Raw genomic sequence first — 23,248 nt, forward strand, 5'->3', positions numbered from 1 at the left:
GGAAGGCTGCCTGGAGGGAAGGCTGGAAAGAGGAGGAAACGTTGATTTTCTGCCTTCCATTTCCTTCCACATAAAGGACATATTGTTTGTACTACCACAGTTTGGGTTCCTTTGTTTGTGTGCTGCTGCTTCATATTTTTGTGTTTGGCTCCTGAGGCTTGGAAGTTTATCCTTCACCATGTTGGAAATGCAAGTTTGCATATAGTTTGCTATCTATTCTAGTGCTGCCGTTCTGTTTTTTTTTTGTGATGACATTTGCCTGAATAAAAGGCTTTTTGCTTTCATTTGAAAACATGTCTATTGTTTGTTATACTGTGGGGATTATTAGGCAGCAAACCTTTAATAAATATACAATGGGTAATTTACAAAGGACACACTCCTTGGGGGGGGGGGGACATTTGGTGTGCCAACATGGTTTAATATTCTCTAATGAAACACAAAAAAAAAAATAAAAAAAAAAGAAAAACATGTAAAAAAAAAATATTTTAAATGGTGACATAACTAGAAACAACAAAAAAACAAAAAAAAATGCACATTCCTTTACAAAAATGACTACTATAAATTATGGAGGACCACCAACCAAAACACACGTCTGGCATAGAAAACATTATTAAAGGATTACATCACAAGCAAGAAATGTGACATTTCAGTATGGGACAACTCTATTGAAATTGCATCAGCAAGAGAACGGGGTTATTCTAGCAAGAGAAGAATTAATAAAACGAGGCAAGAAAATGTGGTTTAGTGCGCCTTTTTAAGACATTGTTCTCTTGCTAGAATAAAAGGTTTCTAATGACGAATGTGCCATATCCCAAACAAACGCGAGTTTTACCTGAACGAGCGCTCCCGTCTCCTCATTTGGACTGAGCATGCGCGGGGTTTTTGTACGCTGCTTTTGTGTACAGACGACCGAACATGTCTGGCGGAGACCAGGAAACAGTTGTTCGTTGGAAAACGGTCTGGCCGACGATTGTTTGCTGGAATTCTGTCCGTTACTGCCTACACACGAACGAACATGTCCGCTGAAACTGGTCCGCGGACCAGTTTCAGCAGACATGTTTGGTCGTGAGTACGGGGCCAAAGACTCAAGGCTAAAGGGCTGCTACTCTTCTAAAACTACACTGGTATTAGGTCGTATGATTAAAATACTGCTTACTGGAATTCTTTAAATTTTTACGGAGGAAGTGGAAAAGCTATACACTTGGCCCTTCTGCTACTGAACGGCTGGGGTGTGGCACTTAGTAGCTGGTTAGGTTTCTCTAGCTGCCTTCAGAATCTCACTTTTTAATGTGTTTCAGATGTCAGATGCCAAACTGCCTAGAAAACATAGCCTACTTTGAAAACCAAATTGTGCATGGGTGCAAGGTGCCTACAGGTGCAATTAAAAAAAAATCCATCCATTACTGTGCTGTAATGCTGCTGTGATTGGGTGGTGAGTGAGCAAGCATGGGGCATAACTTTGAAGCTGAATTTCAAGTTGAAACCTTCATTGTACATTGGGGTTTCCTTTGGTGCACACTAAAGAAATTAGAAAAACAGCACTTGTAGATATTTTATGGTGCCTGCCCTCAACAGTGTTATCTAGAAAAATGCTAAATTGATGGACACAAATTGTAGAAAAATAGCAATTTTCGGGTTGGTCAGCCCTTAAAACTAAGAGCATATCCAGTGACAAAATATTCCATAGGCAGTCCTTGGAAATCAGGAACACTTTGCAGCAACACCTTCGTTTCTGTAAATACTATTATTAGCTGTCTTACATAATGGTAACTTATATTTTGGGCATACTGGTCCTATTCAAATCTAAATCAACTTATCCTTTCCAGAGAGATTTTTAATGAAATCCAAACATACGCCAGCATAAGGGCTCAGTCACAGTGTAACAAGCAAGCAACTTTCCAACGCAAATATTTATTGCAGGACATTATTACTAGAAAAGGATGTGTGTGTTTTCTAAATAACATTTTTGAATGTAGTTTTCTCGTGGACTGTCAGTGATGTCCACGGCGCATTGCGGGGAAGGAAAAGCATCTGCGATACTGATACAGCTTTAAACGTCTGTAGCACAGTGCATTCTTTGTTGGGAACATATAATGTTTAACTTGTTTTCCATGTGCCGCCTGCTAACACGACGGCTTTAAATACTGCTTTATAATTACTTAAACACACTCTAATCAAACTATCTTCAGGAGGAGCTGAAGAATGAATTATCATCTGAGTGATCACGGCACCATCTGTCTTGTGTTTATACATCAATCAGAAAGAGGATCATAACTTTACTTCAGGCTCCGCAGAGATCTTTACACTGAGCAATGGGCCAGACTAAACCTAATATCCCCTTACAAGCCTATCTTTGTGTGGGGACACTGTAAAGCTAAATCTTATGAAGATATGAAGTCAGCTTAAAAGACTTCAGTGCAAAATGAACAAGAGGATTTTATCTGCTACTGAGAACATACAGACTTAACCTTTGCAAATGATCAATGATATTTTATAATGTATTTTTTTTTTTGCCTTTCTCTGGATTAGCTGTGGGTTTAGGGTTCTGAGGTTGCATTTATTTATTTTTGACTTTTGATTACACTCAATGGACAACCTGATTAATGTAGGACTATAGGCAAAACATTTTTTTCATTTCGGATAAAGTAAGGGAAGGTTATAATCCCGTAAGCTTTATTTGTGCCATCTTTGTCCCATTGCGGAGATTTATCTTCACTTCCTGTCCCATAGCCAAAACAAGAACTGAGAGGAAATCCCTGAAAATTAAGAGAATCTCTTGGGGACCCCCAGGTTACTAGAACTAGTGTCACCATTGGAAGATTTCCCTTCTATTACTTTTCTGGCGACAGCCCAAAATGTGTGATTTTCTTTTACTTTCACTGCTAATGGTAAACAGGACACATAGAGAGGCTGACGCTCCCTAACGGGAGTACGGACAGCTATTAAAACTGACAGATGTTCTAATTCATCTATACTCTTTCCGAAACTAAGAAAAACGTTTTGCCTTTAGTTATACCTTAACTATGCAACTATGTAAATATTAAAAGGCCATTAAGTGTTAATCACAAATTGATATGTGTTTAAAATATAAATAAAAATCATACACAGATATGTAATTGCTTTAAGTAGTTATTATGGGGTTGATTTACAAAAGGCAAATAGACTGTGCACTTTGCAAGTGTAGTTTCTCTAGAGCTTAGTAAATGAAGTGAAGCTTCACTTTGCAAAAAATACCCAATCACAGGCAAGGAAAATAAAAACCAGCATTTTTGCTTGCATGTGAGTGGTTGATGGAAGTCAGCAGACCGTCCCCTCATTTTCTAAGCTCTGGAGTAACTGCATTTTTAGAGTTTTTTTTTTAAATCAAACACATTGAGTAAGAAGATCCAAAGCAAAGTTAAAGCCCAATGTTGAACTTTTACAAATGTTTTATAGCTGTCTGTGTCCCCATTGGGGAGATTTCCTCCTACTGGAATTCCTTCTTATAGTTTAAGGAATATGAAGTGATGAGAACTCTCTTCAAACAAAATTAAGCCCTCCTGTACCTTCATTATTGAACTGTACTGTAATTGTGCTGTCGCCCTATACATCGTAAAGCGCTGCGTAAACTGTTAGCACTATATAAATTGTGTATAATAATTGTTATATTGGGGATCAGTTAGAGTTGTATATTTTGCTCACTTTAAAGCTAAATTCAAGGCAGATATAAAATACACACTTGATTTAAACTCTGTATTTTTGAATACATTGTTAAATGTATTACACTAATTACCGTATTTATCGGCGTATAACGCGCACTTTTTCCCCCTTAAAATTAGGGGAAAATCGTGGGTGCGCGTTAAACGCCGATCTGCGCTGTCTGTGCACCGCCGCCGACATATACCGAGCGCAGTACACTCGGGTACACTCGGCTAGGCTCGGCCACGCTCGGCTCCGCTCGCGTTCACGCCCTGTGCCGCCTCCTAGCCTTTATGCGAGAGGAGCCGAGCCTAGCCGAGTGTACCCGGGTGTACTGCGCTCAGTATATGTCGGCGGCGGCGCTCAGAGACAGCGCGCAAGATTCAAATGAAGGAGGATTCAGCTCAGTCGAGGGGAGGGAGTCCTGTGCAGTACTTTTATAAAATGTTGATAGGCCATGAGAAAAGGCAAATTTAAGAGCCGGTAATGGCCGTGGCTGAGCGCTACAACTCCGTCATTAGTCTATAGAGAACTCGTCTTCATCTCCAACACGGATCAATAGCCAGAACACGCGGGCCTCTGGTAAGCGATGTGGCAGCAGTCATCCCAGTCACCTCCTGACACCTCCATCTGCCCGCAGTCAATGACACCGGGCAAGACACCGACAAGGGGCATTCAAACTGTAAGTACGGTAATTCATTTTTTTCCTGAAATTTACCTTCTAGACTTGGGGTGCGCGCTATACGCCGGTGCGCCTTATACCCAGATAAATACGGTAAGTAAGTACCTGAATTAGACTTGGCATCTGCCTTTTGCAATCCCCTTTTACAGCAATATTCAGACTAGGGGAGCGAGAAGCACCAAAAGGCAGAAATTAGCTGGACTTTAGTGTGCTTGTGCTAACAAATCAGTGTGCTGCTTATTCTTTTACTGTCCCATCACAGGTTGTGGGAAAGACAAGACCTGGAAGTGTAACTTAACTGCATAGGAGAAAAATCAGGTCCCTTGCCCTGCCAAATACTGTGTGCCAGATATTTAATAAAAACAAATTGGATGGACAGAAATACAAACTCTCTGGCAGGTAAACAGCTCCCATATATGTAGTTTGTGTGCATTTAGATATTTGCATTAAAGTTAAAGCTTACACCGTGTCTTGATACTCACGCCATATTATCTGGCTCTGATGCACACGCTCCTACAGCTTTGGTGACATTCACCAGCAATGCTTGGTTAGTGCTGGTAAGTAAGTTGACCAGTGGATTGATGCCCCCACATTTACGGATGATAGCCCGGTTAGCTGGCTCCTGGGCACATTCTCCCAATGCACCCACAACATTAATAAGGACTTCTTCTGGCTGATCTGTCAGAAGGGTGACCAGGGTTTCAATGACTTTGAATTCTTGAAACCTTCGAAATAAATTCACAAAAAAAAAATGTCAATGTTATATTGTCCCCCTGTGAGAACAGCTATAGTCTTTGAACAGTAACAATTTGAAATGCATGCATTAAATGTAAAATGGTTTTGTGCTCAGCGACCAGTTTAGCTGTCATGTTAGATGTCTCATGTTAAATTTCCCATTGGTGGTTGTGCGTTACTATACTTAAGGATAACAATTCCTAATGTCAATCAAATCAGTAATGTCAAGGTATAGGCTGTGTATAAGTTACAGTAGCTGGAATTAAATGTAGGATATATTTTCACAGCAACTCAAAGCAACTTCATCTAATGAATGTAAGGTAATGGGGAGAGGACTGAAGGCTTGAACATCCTGCATTATGTGTAATGGCTACCATGCTTTCTATAATTCCCAGAAGGGTTTATTTCCTTCTACATAGCCAACATTTTGTGACATGCCTTTTCATTTTACATCTAAACATCACATTCAAAAAGGAATACATATTTCTTTATTGTTGAATTTTGTAGTTTTCTAGAGTCCTCTTTAAAATAAGTTCTTTATCCAGAGGGACCCTGTAGAGCTTCTATCTGAGCAAGGACAAGTGCAGTCTGGTGATTCAGGTCTATCTATGTTCCTCAGACATAAAACATTAAAATATTGGCTCTTCAGGGAATGGACTCCTGTGAATATAGACTTCCAACACCCAGAATAAAGAGCCATAAAAATAAGCACAGTATGATGCTGTAAATCTTCAGGGCGTAAACTGATTTGTCTAAGTACGGATTACCTTTTTATCTGTAATATACCACGCCATCCATCAGCAGCGGCAGGCCAATTAGATGACATCTCTGCTAAGCTTTACAGCAGATGAAGTAGCAGACCATATATTTTCCTCAGCTAATGTGTAGGCTAGCAATAAGTTATGTGAAGATTTGATGACTGGAGATATTCAGTTGTCCAGGCTCTTTCGCCAACAGCTGCTTATCACCGAGACTGATCTTTAAATGATTCCCTCTGAGACGGTTTGATGTATAAAAGTGCTCCTGAAAGGTGCTTATTGTGTCAATCAGATCTTTGCCGTCTAGGCACTTGTTCCTCAAGCCAAAGACCTCATTTCGGCTCCCTGCTACTTTCATTACTTACCGATCTTGTCCTCTTCTTCTGAACGAAATCCCTCACCCTGTCCCTGACCTTCTTTCAACTCCACCAGCTGGCCAGCAACGGCCCAAAACGGCTTTTAAATTGAACATTATCACTGTCTGGGATTTAGATAATGCAAAACACACATAGACTATGTTAGAAAAAAGACAAAATCAAAATGTTACTCATACTTTGTCACATTATCCCGGCTGATGGAACACTTCCAGATGGCACCAGTCACTGCCGCTAATAGCTCCTTATTGTCAAACTTGTTAAGCAGCATGGCTAAGGGCTGCAGCCCTCCATATTGTCTCACCAGATCCCGGGTCTCCTCATCCTCCGCACACTGTACATCAAAAACAAAGAGAAATTTGAGAAAGATTCCCCATCTCATACACAGCATTCATTTTCCAGAAAACATTATCAGTTTTAGTGTTTGCGAATCAACTGCCTAAGTAATAAGATTCGCAGGCTTCGGTAATATGAATTGCCTTATGGAGTGGGAATTGGTGATTATGGCTTGCCTGTGGCTTCTGTAGTGCTGCCAATGCATCTCTGTTCATGTTATCCATTTCATAATACTTGGACATTTAATATGACATCAATTACAAAAAAAAATATAGCTGCTGCCACTTGAATTATAAGAGACAAAGTGGATGACTTACACAAAGAAGAATGCTGGCAGGAATCATAATCATAAAAACTGATGTCATAAACAATACCCAGGCAGTAAAGAGGGTAAAGACGAATGAAGCAGAGCAATAAAATAAATAGAGAGACCCAGACAAACACCGGGTACGCTGAAACGCCTTGGAAAAAAAATAAGAGTGAATTTTTTGTCGTCACTTAAACCACAACATATGTAAGTTGCAAAATCAAATAAAACATAATGTGCGGACATCATTATGGGGATCGTTGGAGGAGACAAAATGAAAGAGTGGCATGCCAAATGAGGTGAAGAAAAAAAACTTTAATTTCAAGAAACATTTTGGCTTGGACCTGAATTGCTGGTATAACTAAAATACCATTATATTTCACTGTGCTGCCTTTATCCTGCATGTACATATGGACAGACAATCTCAAGTGTATTACAGTGCTACTCAACTCTCTCTTTGGGGCATTAATATTAGCCATGGGTAGGCTGATCTATGAAGTTAGACGGTTACAGATGTTTTCCTTCAATCACTAAAGACTGAATAAAGCAATATAGTCTACTGCAGTTATAATTTTTATTTTTGAGACTTTAAAATATAAATCTACCTTTAAAGTGACTCTGTCAGGGATTCAATAACAATACACAGATGCTACACTGAAAAGAAAGCAGATTTATATATACTTTTTTTGTTGACCCATTTGTTAAAACTTCATACTATAGCAGAGCTTGTGGCACTGAATCAACTCCACACTTCTAAATGCATGCCCCTGTTTGCTTTTAGGGTTCCCCCTACTTCATTATTGTGTCCTGCAGCGAGTAGGGCTCAGCTAATGTAACCACAGGAGCCAGAGAGGGAATAGTTGTTTGAAAGAGGTGACCTGACAATGCTGTTTTCCCTCCTGCTCACCTATTAACATTATTTCTCATACTAGAGCAAGAGTATTCTCATCTTTCCAGTTGCAGTCTCCATAACAGGAAGTAACTGAAAATCTAGAAGCGAAAGTGGCGCACCCTTGTAATGGCAAAGACAGATGTGCAGATCCAGTAACTTGAGTGCAGAGACCACCAGAGAAACTGTTTGTGGTTCTAGGACCAGAACATACCAGTTACTGTTCGATTTTACTTTTATTTTATAAAGACTTTGATCTGCATGAAAACACTAAACAAAATGTATTATATCAACAGTGTATTTATGAATAAACCCTGGCACCACTCTTTTGGAATTCATTCACAAAGGAACCACTGTCAATATTCCTGAAACAGATTGTGGCCTGGTTGATAACTGGGTCCTGACAATTACACTGGCAGAGTGTATGCAAGGATCCTGACAGGTTAAAGTGGTTGTAAGGGCAGAAGGTTATCTCAATGCATAAAAGCCTTCTGTGTGCAGCAGCCCCCCTAACACTTACCTGAGGTTCCTCTCTCTCCAGCGATGCCCACAAGTGTCTCAGCCGTCCAGATTGTCCTTCCCGATTGGCTGAGACACAGCAGAGGTGCCATTGGCTCCCACTGCTGTCAATCAAAGTCAGCTAGCAAATCAGGGGAGAGAGGGGATGGGCCATGTCTCAATGGACACAGGGGAGCTGTGACTCAGTTTGGGTGCCCCATAGCAAGCTGCTTGCTGTGGGGGCACTGAACAGGAAGGAGGACCGAGGCTCACAGAAGAGGGACCCAAAAAGAGGAGGATCTGGGTTGCTGTGTGCAAATCCACTGCAACAGAGCAGGTAAGTATAACATGTTTGTTATTTTTATAGGAAAAAGAACGAGCCTTTACAATCACTTTAAGTAGTAAAAATGTTCATAATTAAAAAACAAATTGATTCACTTTAAGTGTTACTAAACTAACAACAGTAAAATCAGTCTGCACATACCCACTGTGCAACCTAAGGTGTTAATCCTCTGCATTGTGTACAAAGGCTGTTTGATCCTGTCTTCTCTAATACTCCCCTTTTTTTACTGTCCCGATCCATCTCCACATAGTACAGAGCCTAGGGGGCACTATGCACATGCTCAGTTTGGTGTGTATTGGTAGACAGTTTTTTTTCTAGGGAGGGTGCATGTGATCTGCACAGGGCCAATCAGCACTGTCCAGACAGATCTGGTCAGGGGTGCTGCCGCTTCACAGGACAGTCAGAGTAGAATGAAAACCCCTCCTACAAGCTTTAACTAGACACTGATAGAAATCAAAAGACTGCAAAATATTGCTGATGAGGAAAGGTATTTAGCAGTTTATGTTTACTAGAATAATTGCATTTCCATGTTCTGTGTACTGTGGGAGACCAGATATAGTGAATGCAGGCTCCTGGGATTAGCAACTTTGTAAACATAATCATTTTAATACATTATAAAAATTGGTACAATAATAAAACACAATAATGTTCATTTCTCCATCAAACATTGTATTTATACAGTGACAGATAGCATTTTAACTGCAGAATTATAAACAGCAGAAAATAATGTAATAAAGAAGATGTACCTTAAAGATAGCACTAGCACAATGCATCTGTAGCTCGTGGTTTTCACTGTTCAAGTTTTTTACTAAATCTTCAATCATTTTCTCTGTCTTAATTGCAAGCCTGTAACTTGGCTGAAAAATAGGTAGAGAATGTGTAATAAGTACATTGATTAATAAATAAAAAATATCCCTTCTTGACACATATATGCAATTTATAAAGAAGAGTGTACAGTAATCTCCTCACCAAGCACAGGACATCTCTATCTCATTGTTCACTTAACCACTTGCTTACTGGGCACTTAAACCCCCCTCCTGCCCAGACCAATTTTCAGCTTTCAGCGCTCTCACTCTATGAAAGACAATTGCGCGGTCATACAACACTGTACCCAAATTAAATGTTTATAAATTTTTTTTCCACAAATAGAGCTTTCTTTTGGTGGTATTTGATCACCTCTGTGGTTTTTATTTTTTGTTAAAAAAGTGACACTGAGAGGTGACACTGAGAGGTGGCACTGATGGGTGGCACTGAAGGGCATTGATAGGTGGCACTGGTGGGCACTGAGAATTGGCACTAATAGGTGGCACTGATAGCTGACAGTGATGGGCACAGATAGGTGGCAGTGATTGGCACTGATAGGTGGCAATAATGGGCACTGATCAGCACTGATAGGTGACACTCATTGGCACCACTGGTGGACATTGATAGGTGGCACTCATGGGCATTGATAGGTGGCACTTTATTGCACTGGTGGGCACTGGCAGGGGGCACTGGCAGGCAGTACTGGTGGGCACTGATGAGGCGGATGTGCCTTTTCCACTGGGGACCGATGTCCCTTACACAAATCTGGTGATCGGCTTTTTTTTCTCGGCAGCATTTCCTCGCAAGGGAGACCTGTACAAGTAATAAAGGGCAATGATGATCAGCGCAGCCCCAATAGTGCCCATCAGTGATGTAAATCTGTGCCCATCAGTGATGCAAGTCAGTGCTCCCTTTCAGTGCCCCTCAGTGCCACCTATCTGTGCTGCCTATCATTGCCATTAGTGCCGCCTATCAGTGCCACATATCATTTTCCATCAGTGTTGCTTATCAGTATCTATCAGTGCTGCATATTAGTTCCTCCTCATCAGTGCCACCTCATAAGTGCCCATCAGTGCAGCCTATCAGTGGCCATTAGTGCAGCCTCATCAACGCACATCAGTGAAGGAGAAAAATTACTTATTTACAAAATGTTATGACTGAAACTACGATTTTTTTTTTTCTCAAATTTTTTTTAGCAAAAAAGAAAAAACCCAGTGGTGATTAAATACCACTAAAACAAAGCTCTATTTGTGTGAAAAACCATACAAAAAATAAAACTGTCATTCAAAGTGTGACAATGATGAAAGCTTAAAATTGTCTGGTCAGGAAGGGGGTACACGTGCCCAGTATTGAAGCAGGTAAAGTAAGCCTATGAGATATATTACAAAAATTATAGGTATTTAGTGCTGGACCCCCAGATAGGGTGTAATTCCACAGAGTCACATGGAACACACACGGAACTGATAAATGGAAGTGCCTTTGCCTTTGCATAGAGCAGAGAACCCCTAAAAAATCTCCGGATAAAACCCAAAAGAATTTTAAAGCACTCCCTTTTCTTCTGACTTAGTCAACATAGTCAAGCTGATACGAAGATAGCCACACATCTTCCAATCTGATTTTAACAAGTAACTGGAAATACATTAAACGGTTTGTTTGGGTTGATCCTTACACTATATTGTTGTTAGTAATTCTAAAGTAAATTGCACAGACATTTTAAAATCAGTTCCTAGATAGCCTAAGAGAGGTCCACTTTGGTGAAGGGCATACCAAAGCTCTAACTCTGAAGCTGAAAAGTGGTATTACCATGATGAGATCAGAGATTTCTGGTTGCAATATACCCAATAGTATCAAAGTATATTGATAATTAGTGACCCTCCAAATTATTCTTTATCCTTCACTTAAATGGGAATATAAAAGAGAAATCACCGCTCTAGGATACTAATCAGAAAGTCTCCTCACCTGATCCAAAGCCACGGGTGCTGGCAATGCATGGAATGATGCAAAATGAAGGAAAAACTTTCTGGACAGCCGCACTCCAAAAATAAATTGCTTTTATTTTAAAATAAAAAAACACACAAAAAGCATGCCACAGCAGACAGGGTAAAAAGCTGACGCGTTTCACACCCAACTTTAGTGCTTATTCATAGCTTACAACATAGAAAGTGGATGTCCTGTATATATACAACTATAGGTGACATGACAAAAAGGATAGCAGCTGGGAACCCAATCAACAATCCAATTAGCAAGTTACCAATTAGTATCTGATGTGAACCTAGACAAATCCAGATTGCGTGGTTGAGAGAGCAAACACACCTATGTAAAATGTAATTTGAAGTTTAAAAAGACCACAAAACACATATAGTTATTCTCATTCCAGAAATAGTCCTGAGAATGAGAAAAGCAGATTGAGTGAATCAAAAATAAAAATAATGCTAAAGTCCCTATGTATATAATACATCTATGAACAATACACGTATAAAGGATTGCAGATACGAAATCCCTTTGATTGTATAGTGTATGGTGATAAAAAATAGTGAAGATGTTTAAACATACAGTATGTGAATACAGAACAAGCATAAATAAATATGAATGAAAAAGTAAATAAATATATTCAGGGGACATACAGTATGTCCCAATGAGTATATATATATATATATATATATATATATATATATATATATATATATATATGTGTATGAGTGTAAATAGTGAGTGAAAAAGATTGAGAATCCAAAGAGGATCTCTATCAAAAATCTGTGTGGGTGAACGCATAACCCGTGCTTAAAGCGGTGGTTCACCCTCCTTCACATCATTAGACCATTACATTCGGCATCGTAGCGCGAGCTACGGTATGCCGGTCTTAAATTTTTAATCCCCGTACTCACTGTGCTATCGATGATTGAAGAATCCGACTCCCGCGGGGAATGGGCGTGCCTATGGAGAGGGAGGATGATTGACGGCCGGCTCTGGCACGTCACGCTCCCCGAAGACAGCCGGAGTAGGTCTCGGCTATTCACGGCACCTGCGCACAGGCTATGCGCAGGCGCCGTGAATAGCCAAGCCTATTTCGGCTATTTCCGGAGAAGCGTGACGTGCCAGGGCCGGCCGTCAATCACCTTCTCTCACCATAGGAACGCCCATTCCCCGGATTCTTCAATCATCAATAGCACAGTGAGTACGGGGATAAAAAATGTAAGACCGGCATACCGTAGCTCGCGCTACGATGCCGAATGTAATGGTCTAATAAAAAAAAACATATTTTTTTTTTTAACAGGGTGAACCCCCGCTTTAATCCTCTTTGGATTCTCAATCTTTTTCACTCACTATTTACACTCATACACATAAATATATATACTCATTGGGACATATGTCCCCTGAATATATTTATTTACTTTTTCATTCATATTTATTTATGCTTGTTCTGTATTCACATGTTTAAACATCTTCACTATTTTTTATCACCATACACTATACAATCAAAGGGATTTCGTATCTGCATTCCTTTATACGTGTATTGTTCATAGATGTATTACATACATAGGGACTTTAGCATTATTTTTATTTTTGATTCACTCAATCTGTTTTTCTCATTCTCAGGACTATTTCTGGAATGAGAATAACTATATGTGTTTTGTGGTCTTTTTAAACTTCAAATTAAATTTTACATAGGTGTGTTTTCTCTCTCAACCATGCAATCTGGATTTGTCTAGGTTCACATCAGATACTAATTGGTAACTTGCTAATTGGATTGTTGATTGGGTTCCCAGCTGCTATCCTTTTTGTCATGTCACCTATAGTTGTATATATACTGGACATCCACTTTCTATGTTGTAAGCTATGAATAAGCACTAACGTTTGGTGTGAAACGCGTCATCTTTTTACCCCGTCTGCTGTGGCATGCTTTTGTGTGTTTTTTTATTTTAAAATAAAAGCAATTTATTTTTGGAGTGCGGCTGTCCAGAAAGTTTTTCCTTCATTTTAAATGGGAATATACTTTAAAACCTGCTAATTAAAGGATAAGTTCACCTTTTAAAAAAAATAAATGCACATCTCTTTGCAGGTAAAAAAATATGCATTTATGAATTTCTTTGTTGGGAGCCTGGAAAGCATTGCACCCACAATCAGCAGATCGTGAGTGTGAGTGTAATGCAGGGCTCTTGCAGACTCTGGCCAAGCAGTTACACAATAGCAGGAAATATCAATGAACTGCATAGATCCTTGAGAACCACAAGCCGACAGCCGCTAAGGCTGCCGAACCTTGTTGTTTTCTAATCACAGAACTTTGTGAATGTGTGATGTGGCCAGGTGGGCGGAGCCCCGCATGCATTCTCTGCAGAATGTGACAGAGAGACGGGGAAGAAGATCGCCCAGCACCTAATACCTATTGGGGAGTTGGGGAGGTGCGGGGGCTGGTGCATCTTTAACATGTTACATGTTATACCCTAAATATGGGTGTAACATGTAACATGATACAAAAGGTGAACTTATCCTTTAAGGCCCTCGCCATCCATCCTGGTACTTGCTGTGACTCCTTTCTAGACCCTGTCCTGCTACTTTACTTTTGAACCATGTTTACAAACTGTATAATGTCATTGTCAATTCTTTATTTAGCCAATTGTTGTGGTCCCTTAAATGCATTCTCACATAAAAAAAAAAATGGATATGGAGCAGATTCACCTAAAAGGAAATCAATCCTAAGCATATAGCTAACATGCATATTACATCTCTATGAATACGCCTTGCTAGAAGACGAAACATGTTAAAAGAAAGACAGTCTGTGGAGTGTTTTGTCCATTTGTTTTAATAAAGTTACTACAAGGCAGTACAGATTAGTGGAGTGAAGCCTGATATTCTCTGATCTAGAGCTATACATGCAGAATAGTTTTCTAAGCTGCTTGTTTCGGGCAGGGTAATGGAGTTAATAAAGGATTGAACCACCAAAAAAAATATCCTGAAAGTCTAAGGGAGTCACCAGTGCTATATTGAACCATAAAACAATTCCATAAAAATATGGTTTAGAGTTTAGTTGAGCTGCTTTGAGAAAGAAGGCATCTTGTGGTGTTTTTGTTGAACGTTTTCTTTCTAAGTCTAAACCAGGTTTTAATAGAGGATTACCATATGACAAAATGATGCCTAAGTAGAGTTTACTTTTAAAAAAATTGCATAAAAACGTTAAATTTTTAGGTAAAAATGATCAATTCAAAATTGTAAAGCATGATGCTTCCTGAAAGTTGCACTTGACTTAACTCCCTTCCACCTCCAAAGGCTTTGTGTAGGTCATTTAATGTGATTGAAAGCTTCTATGATCAATATGGGGGAGCTAAAGGTTTGAAGGCGTGGGACCATGCTCAACCTGTACAGGATATTAAGATCTGCATATAACTTCAACTGCCAAGAGCGTAAACTGGGTTGAAGACTGTTTCCACACTTCCATGGGATGACATTGAGCTAATTACCAAGCACCATTGCTGTAACATGACAGGAAGGGGTGTGAGTCATGTGCTCATCCATACATGGAAGTAACAGGTATTTTAGGAGCAATGGGAACCAGAGAAAAGATAGATATGTGTTGCTAGGGAAAGGGCATTGATGTTAAACCTGTTGCTTTGTCTAGCATGGAAAAACACAGATTTTCTTTAGGTTCCATGCCCACTGGCTTACAAAATGTTGCTTCTACAGGAGTTTTGTGTTCTGCCTGCAGAAGCAGGGCAATGTAATCCTATGTGTCCATGCACATTCGGACAATTAGAGGCATACTTTGAGCTCAATAATTATGCCCTGTACACACGACCGGACATCTGATGGAATCTAATCCGAAGGATTTTTTCGTCGGATATCCGATGAAGCTGACTTTTATCAGTCTTGCCATCAGTCTTGCCTACACACCATCAGTCAAAAATCCGACCTTGTCCAACACGGTGATGTAAAACACTACGACGTGCTGAGAAAAATGTAGTTTAATGCTTGCGAGCATGCGTCGACTTGATTCTGTGCATGCGTGGATTTTTGACCGATGGACTTCCACACAGACGATCGTTTTTTTCTATCGGTTTTTTATCCATAGAAAAATTTTAAAACAAGTTCTATTTTTTTTCACCGATGGAAAACAAACCGATGAGTCCCACACACGATCAGTTTGTCCAATGAAAACAGTCCATCGGTCCGTTTTCATCAGACAAACCGATCATGTGTACAGGGCTTAAGAGGCAGGAAAAAAAAACTTTTTGTTTCTGATAAAAGGTTACCGGCAGAAAAACTCTCCTAAACTCATCTAAAGGTTGTACAAAAAATGCTCTATATGAGCGTTTTTTACTGCCAAGAGAACAGACGTTTTTTTAAGCCCAGTGTGCATGGAGCCTTAAAGTGGACCTGTGGAGAAAAATAAATAGCTTGTTATTTAACTTTTACAAGAGGCACCATGCCAGGTCTCCTACTAGAGTCACTTAGGATCATTGAATAGCAGGCTGCTATGCCAACAGCAACCAGCTCTGGCTTTCTCCTCCCCTGGAGCAGGTAACTTAGCTGATTGACAAGTGTTCTAAGTAGGACATTCCTGCCAAACAGCATGGTGGTGGTATGTATATTGTTTTTCCACTTTCTCTATGCAAGAGGAAAACATATTTTGATTTCTGCCTTTTCTGTTTTTTTATGTAGCCACCACCTTATGAAATCGTCTTACTGGAACATTATTGCTTCTACAAATCTGCTTTTTGCTTTATTTTCATGTGGTTTTGTAGTCAAGCCTAAACACTATATGAAAGCTCTATAAAAACCGCACTAATATATACTGTACAAATAGATATCTTAACACATTAAACAGAGTTCAATAAGTTAATGGCAAAAAAAACTGTGGTCACATCGTCTGACCTGCTATCGCTTTACAAAGCTTAATAAAATAGTTGAGGATAAAATTGCCCATTCTTCAGAGAATCATCCAAACTTTACATCATCATGCTGTTTTAATTATTTAAGTACCAAACAAAAGGTTAATCAGAAGACCATTCAGCTTGGATGGTAACCTTATAACCATCTATTCCGTAATAAACACTAATGGAGGATTTAACAGAAGAAGTTTCAATTAGTTTTCGCACAGATGTTTAGCTTGGTGTATCAAGGGACTCCAATCTTCCGATACACCATATTTAGAACTTATGTGGAAAACAGAGTAAAAGGTTACTTCATAGAAAAATATACCATTCTCATTTTATGCTCTTCTGGGGAAGAAAAGTCAAAAACATAAAAATATAAAACCGCAGTTATACAACTAGACTCGTGCCAAGATAAAAACGACCAATAGGTCAGATTTACATTTAATATTGTGCTATAATAATATTATGAATATAGGCTTTAGGACCATTTTAAAATTTATGTTCCTATCTGACCTGTTATATCAAATGCAATTTTCCACTGTTTGCTAAACTGCTTAAAATGACTCGTTAAACCCTATACTTGATCGTGTTTTGCCTCAAAATGGTTTCAATTATAACTATTACTTTTTGCCTGTGACTTTTTTTTCAATTGAACATTTTCGCATTTACACATGGGTATATTTGACTTTGTCTTTGGAATGTTTCTATTTAGAAATACAGTATGATAAAGATCCTTTTACTTTAATCTTATTATTGTAAAAAAAAAAAAAAAAACATTTTATAAACCCTGATTCTGTGTACAGTTTTTATTGCATATGTACATGGGGATGGCCACATTTACGCCTAACATGTATGCAACCTAGTTAGAAATGCTGCATTTAGATCTGCCCAAATGGTAAATAATAAACTGTCTGCAGTCTTTAATGTAACCAAATCATCACAATGCTCACAGATTTGAGGAACTTTACAAGGAAGCCACAGGTATTTTTTTTTTACTCCAAAAATATTGTGATTTCATAATGCTAACATCTACTATACTGATTGTATGTAGTATGAATTTTATTGCAAACTGCAGTGATCCGTATCCATTTAGATTTAATTTCACACTACATAAATTCTGTAATTGACCACTAAACTGTGCCTTTTAATTTTTTGTTTTATTGAATAATTATGTATTTGTAGGTATTTTCTTTTGATGGCACCACTTAAGAGATGACTGTGTTTTTCCCAATCTAACCCCAAAAAAAAAATCCGCATTTAAATGATGTTAAGTGTTCATATTATTATTTTTTTTTTTGCATGCTCTTAGAAAAAGTTAAATAAAAAAAAATAATAATAATTGATAAAATGCGATATTTATACATTTTCTCAAACAAAATTACAAACCCAAAAGCTAATAAAAGAAAAATTCTAACCTGTCCATCTGCTTCCTTTTTAATTAGATCTCATAAAAAACCCACACAGCTTGGTTTTTCATACATCCCACTGTAAATGTATGATCATTATAAGCCTAAAAGTGTCCTCATGATCTATGAGAAGAAATTCCTAGCATCCCTAATAGCAATGTTGTTGTGTGGAAACAGGAAAAGATACTTACCTCTGAAGCACATTCCTGCAAAGTGCCCACCACAGGTATCAACATGTTTGAATAAGAAGATTTAAGTAATTTTGCTAGTAAGGGGATTCCTCCAGCTTTACGAATTGCTTCTTTATTCCTTGTACTTTTGGAACAGCTCCAAAGAGCCAACGCTCCACAACGTGCCACCTCGATGTCCTTCTCCTGCTCGGGAGTCAAGTTAGAGGAGCTCATGGGAACACAGTCCAATAGTCCCACCTTAAAGAAATTATGGAATAAATTAAGATCAAAAAGAAATTCACGTAAAGTCACATTTGGGCTTATGTAAAAATCTAAATATTTTGTAAGTATCTTGGGAAGCCTAGCCTTAAGTAACAAAGTTAAACAAGGATCTAAGCCCATGACCCTTCAACTGCTATTTTCTGCCCATTGATCTACATAAGCTGCTTCCTAACATCTGGGTGTATAGGGGTTAAGGGTCAGGCAGTTGACAAAGAAGCAGTTATCACACTTCAGGCGTCCTCTCAACCCTAACTTCAGTGGGTTCCCATGCTCAGCTCTGCCATCTATCCAGTAAAACTACCTCAGTGGCCAAATGGGTATTATTGATGGACAACAGCAAGATGTGTAGAGCTTAAAGGGGTTGTAAAGGTTTGTTTTTATTTTCTAAATAGGTTCCTTTAAGCTGGTGCATTGTTGGTTCACTTACCTTTTCCATCGATTTCCCTTCTAAATGTTTTTTTTCTTTGTCTGAATTTCTCACTTCCTGTTCCTCCTCAGTAAGCTTGCCCCCATCATCCGAGCCGTTCTGGCTGGGGGTTGGTCAGCGTGCTCGCCCCCTCCCTTGGGACTATATCCCTGTGGGGAGACACACAGCATCTCACCACAGGGATGTAGTCCCAAGGGAGGGGGCAAGCACGCTGACTAACTCCCAGCCAGAACGGCTCGGGTGATGGGGGCAAGCTTACTGAGGAGGAACAGGAAGTGAGAAATTCAGACAAAGAAAAAAAACATTTAGAAGGGAAATCGAAGGAAAAGGTAAGTGAACCAACAATGGACTAGCTTAAAGGAACCTATTTAGAAAATAAAAAACAAACCTTTACAACCCCTTTAACTCTTGTTGGTAGAGCTTATACCAAAATTAAAAGCAACATCCAGCTGAAATCTGATTATTTCAATGCTAAAACATTGTAGGCAATAAAGTAAGACCATTAAACAAACTGCAAATGTTATCCAAGACTTATTAGCACCAAAGTAAAAAAGTCCACCCATTTTACCTTGATTTGTTGTCTTTAAAAAAATGTTTATCTAGTGACAGAGTGGGCTTTCTAGAAGGCTAATGCAAGGGATTGTAGCATCTTGCCAGTCAATATACAACCTCCAATAATTCTGGCAGTAGAGGTCAACCAACTTAAATAGTCCTGCAACGGAGGTAAAGCAGGAGTGTGCATATGTATATAAAGTATGTAATTTACTTCCAGAATGATTATGGGTGTGCATAATTAGTATAGAGAGGCATAAATGCATGGAGTTGAGAATCCTTGGCCTGTAGAATAGCACCCTCAGAATTAGATGTTCCTAAATCAAACAATTCCTGAATAGGCTCTGTTCCCTGCATGAATTGCCATTGTAAAAGTTCAACAAAAACCGCAATGTACCAAAACACTGTTGCTACTGGAAGAACATACCTTTTCATCAGGTGATGAGTTAAATCTTCTCTCTTGCAAAGTTCCAAGTACAGATGCTATCCAACATGTTCAGGTGTGTGGATCAGTGTAACCCCCACTGGGCACTGCGATTCCTACCGCCAACCTCTACTTTAATACAGGATAAGGGGGTCAACAGGAGAAACCCCAGGACTTGCCAGGGGACACACTATCTGACACACCCAAAAGTCTTGTATAGCAGTGACATTTGGCACTGTGCAAGAGAGGGAAGATTTACCACGCCACCTGCCAAACAGGTACATTTTTTTCTTACGCTGGGTGTTTTACTTCCATTTTCTCCCAGTAGTGACAGGGTCACTTTTATTTTGTCTTACATGAAGATTTGGAGTAAAAGAAAGTTAAACCACAGTCACTGCACATTTTACATTAACATACATGTTTTTTTCCTGTTAGTTGTACAGAGAACAGACTGAGGGCTGTTTTTGTTTATTTAAATTACAACTGTCTTCTCATCAGGCATCGATTAATTTTTATTAAGTGTCTTTGAAACAAATGGTATTTTCCAGACACTGAACATACCCACGAAAGTCGCATTCCAGTCTCCCCCCCAATATTCATTTTAAAGATCTCAAATGGAATTTTTTATTCCTCCAAAGCATTTCAAATGGAGCCAAGTTATGGAACTGGAAAATTACTTATTGAAAAGTTAGATGTACAAGCCAAAAGTGGGAGGAGCTACCGCTAATGCAGTATACTGCCCCGCTGTCAATGATTAATTAATTCTGCTCATAAACTTTACAAGTTATAAATCTGTCTGCCATAAATCGCAGCATAATGAAAATCCCAGAAATTTAAAAAATTGGCAAAACACAATTATAGTGCTGGACATGTATTGTCAATTTTATGAGTGCTTACAAAGGGGCGTTGTTGTAGTATCGGGTGTTAAAACATCAGCATTTTATCTTCAGTAAAAGTCACACAGCTCTTTTGAGGTTTATTGTTTTTCTTTTGAGAAATGCTTGTGATAAAATAAAACCACATTTTCACAGTTGGAGGGTTATTTGGACAGAAAATGTTGGTTTCTCTAACAAAGCAACACTGTTCTCCTAAGTTTAAAGCCAAAGTCATACAAATTAAAGCAATAGTGCCCAACTCAGGTTCAAGTGATCTCACTTAGCACTAGTTATTTTACCTATGAGTCTGTGAGGAAAAGTGAAAAACATGTCAGGCCTTGAGTAGGCCTTAAAAGTGGATATAATAGGATAAGGGTTAAACCCTTTCAGTTAATTTTTGCTGGCAGTGTGTTGTTGGGGGGAATTTTCCTTCTTTTTCTATTTCAGAGACACAAAAGGAAGTGAGGGGAAATTGCTACAAAATAAGGGGTATTCCCCTCTGAAAGAGTCGTCAGCGGTCAACATTAGACATGTGCATTCGTTTTCGTTAGAATGCATTTTCGTCCGAAAATCTGTTTTTTTTCGTTATCGTTTTAACAAACGATAACGAAAGTGCAAGAAACGAAAACCAAAAGATCCGACATAAAAAATGCTTTATTTTCGTTTTCGTTGCGGTAAAAATTCGATATAGAGAGATTCGACATTATAGGGAAAAGATTCGACATCATAGAGAAAAGATTCGACATTATAGAGAAAAGATTCGACACTATAGAAATAATAGATTCGACATTACAGAGAATAGATTTCGATTTATGAGAAAATAGATTCGATATTATAGAGAATAGATTCGACATTATTACTAGTCATACAACATTAGAATTCTTGTAGGCGGAATATTCGAACGGAAATGTACGATTCGACGTAAAGATTCGACGTTCCGTCGAATATTTTTGACCATTAGACAGAATCCAACAAAGATTCGATGTTCTGGCGAATATTCTTTTGACCATTCGACAGAAACCAAGTATTATTGGATTTTCGGACGAAAGCTATTCCCCAACGAAAAACAAAATAAATCAAAACGATTTTCGGGAGTAACTAAATAAATTTATTTTCCAAACGAAAACGAAAAAACTAAACAAAATATTCCAGTCTGCACATGTCTAGTCAACATTGAAAGGTTTCCCCTCATCTCTGACAACTCAAAATTTTGTATTTTCTATCACTTTCTGACTCTAAACAAATAGGCTTAATGGGCCAGATCCACGAAGCCCGGGCGCAACTTAAATTTTCCGATTTAAGTTACACCGCCGCAATTTTTCCAAGTTAGTGCCCGATCCACAAAGCACTTACCTGGAAATTTGCGGCGGTGTATCCTAAATGAGTCCGGCGCAAGGCGGGCCAATTCAAATGGGGCGAGTCCCATTTAAATTAGGCGCGCTCCCGCGCCGGACGTACTGCGCATGCTCCGTTTCCGAATTCCCGCCGTGCATTGCGCGCCGTGACGTCATTTTTTCGAACGGCGACGCGTGTAGCGTAATTCCGTATTCCCGGACGGCTTACGCAAACGACGTTGATTTTTAAATTTCGACGCAGGAACGACGACCATACTTTAGACAGCAATACGCTTGCTGACTAAAGTTAGGGCACCAAAAAAAAGTGTAAATTTGCGACGGGAAACTAGACTAGCGGCGACGTAGCGAACGCGAAAAACCGTTGTGGATCCGCCGTAATGCCTAATTTGCATACCCGATGCTGGTTTACGATGCAAACTCCCCCCAGCGGCGGCCGCGGTACTGCATCCTAAAATCCGACAGTGTAAAACTATTACACCTGTCGGATCTTCTGTCTATCTATGCGAAACTGATTCTGTGGATCAGTTGCATAGATAGAAACAGGGATACGACGGCGTATCAGCAGATACGCCATCGTATCCCTTTTGTGGATCTGGCCCAATGTACCTAGTGGGGAAATAGGCAGCAATAAACATCAGATTAGGGTTCTAATTCTTCCCTACTATCCAAAACTAAAACTGTTTTGGCAATTTAGCTAAAGATACACTTTATAGGGATTATACACTTTGTCCAAAAGATGACTTTGCTGTAGACCAGGGGTCTCAAGCTCACATTAGCAGTATAGTTGCCCTCAATGGGCCGGCTGTATCTGGGGTATGATACGTAAAAAGTGCTGGGCTCCCACAGTGTTGTATTTTCCATGATACTTATAGTTTTCCTGTTTTTTCCCTGATCATATATGCCTAACTGTGCATCATATATGTACTCTTACTGCTGTTGTTGTATGCCACTTTAGCTCAATAAAGAACTATTAAAACTAAAGACAGAGGGAAAAAAAGTTCTGGGGTCAAGAGTACGTTATGTACAGAGTGCAGAGCTCAAAAGTGCTCTGTGTACAGAGTGCAGGGTTCAGCAGTGTGTTATGCATAGAGTGCAGGGTTCAAGGGTGCATTATGTTCAGGGGTGTGCTGTTTACAGATTGCAGGATTTAGGGGTGCGCTATGCACAGTGTGCAACCCCACCCGTCCTCGCATCTCTCTCCTACCTTATCTGGCTCTAGTACATCCCTGTGTAGGCACCTTTGCCTCAGCTTGCAGGGAGCGGGACAGGGAGTGAGAGCAGAGGGTGAAAGTTGGAGGTGGCAGAATGGTGTTCTGCCACATTTCCGGCTGCAAAACTGGGTGTGAGGATCACATGACAAACCCTGGAGGGCCAGATTCTAACTGCAGGCCTTGTGTTTGACATATGTGATGTAGACAATTTCAAACTACGTGATGAAAGGGTTCTTCTTCTGCACCCCATCTCTTCACAGACAGGTAAGACCA

At 39.4% G+C, this 23,248-nt stretch overlaps 1 protein-coding gene across 2 annotated transcripts in view; it reads right to left on the bottom strand.

Annotated features, from left to right (window-relative positions):
* The window catches only part of ODAD2 (outer dynein arm docking complex subunit 2), a 234,072-nt gene that overhangs the window by 105,353 nt on the left and 105,471 nt on the right, over positions 1–23,248 (bottom strand). For both annotated transcript variants that reach the window (XM_040352587.1, XM_040352586.1), the window contains exons 14-17: positions 17,871–18,107; positions 9,347–9,457; positions 6,407–6,561; positions 4,843–5,085 (exon numbers count right to left, since the gene is read on the bottom strand). In XM_040352587.1, coding sequence (XP_040208521.1) covers positions 4,843–5,085; positions 6,407–6,561; positions 9,347–9,457; positions 17,871–18,107 — 746 coding nt within the window. The remainder of the gene's footprint in view (positions 1–4,842; positions 5,086–6,406; positions 6,562–9,346; positions 9,458–17,870; positions 18,108–23,248) is intronic.

Source organism: Rana temporaria, chromosome 5 (assembly GCF_905171775.1).
Source record: "Rana temporaria chromosome 5, aRanTem1.1, whole genome shotgun sequence".
Lineage (NCBI taxonomy): Eukaryota > Metazoa > Chordata > Amphibia > Anura > Ranidae > Rana > Rana temporaria.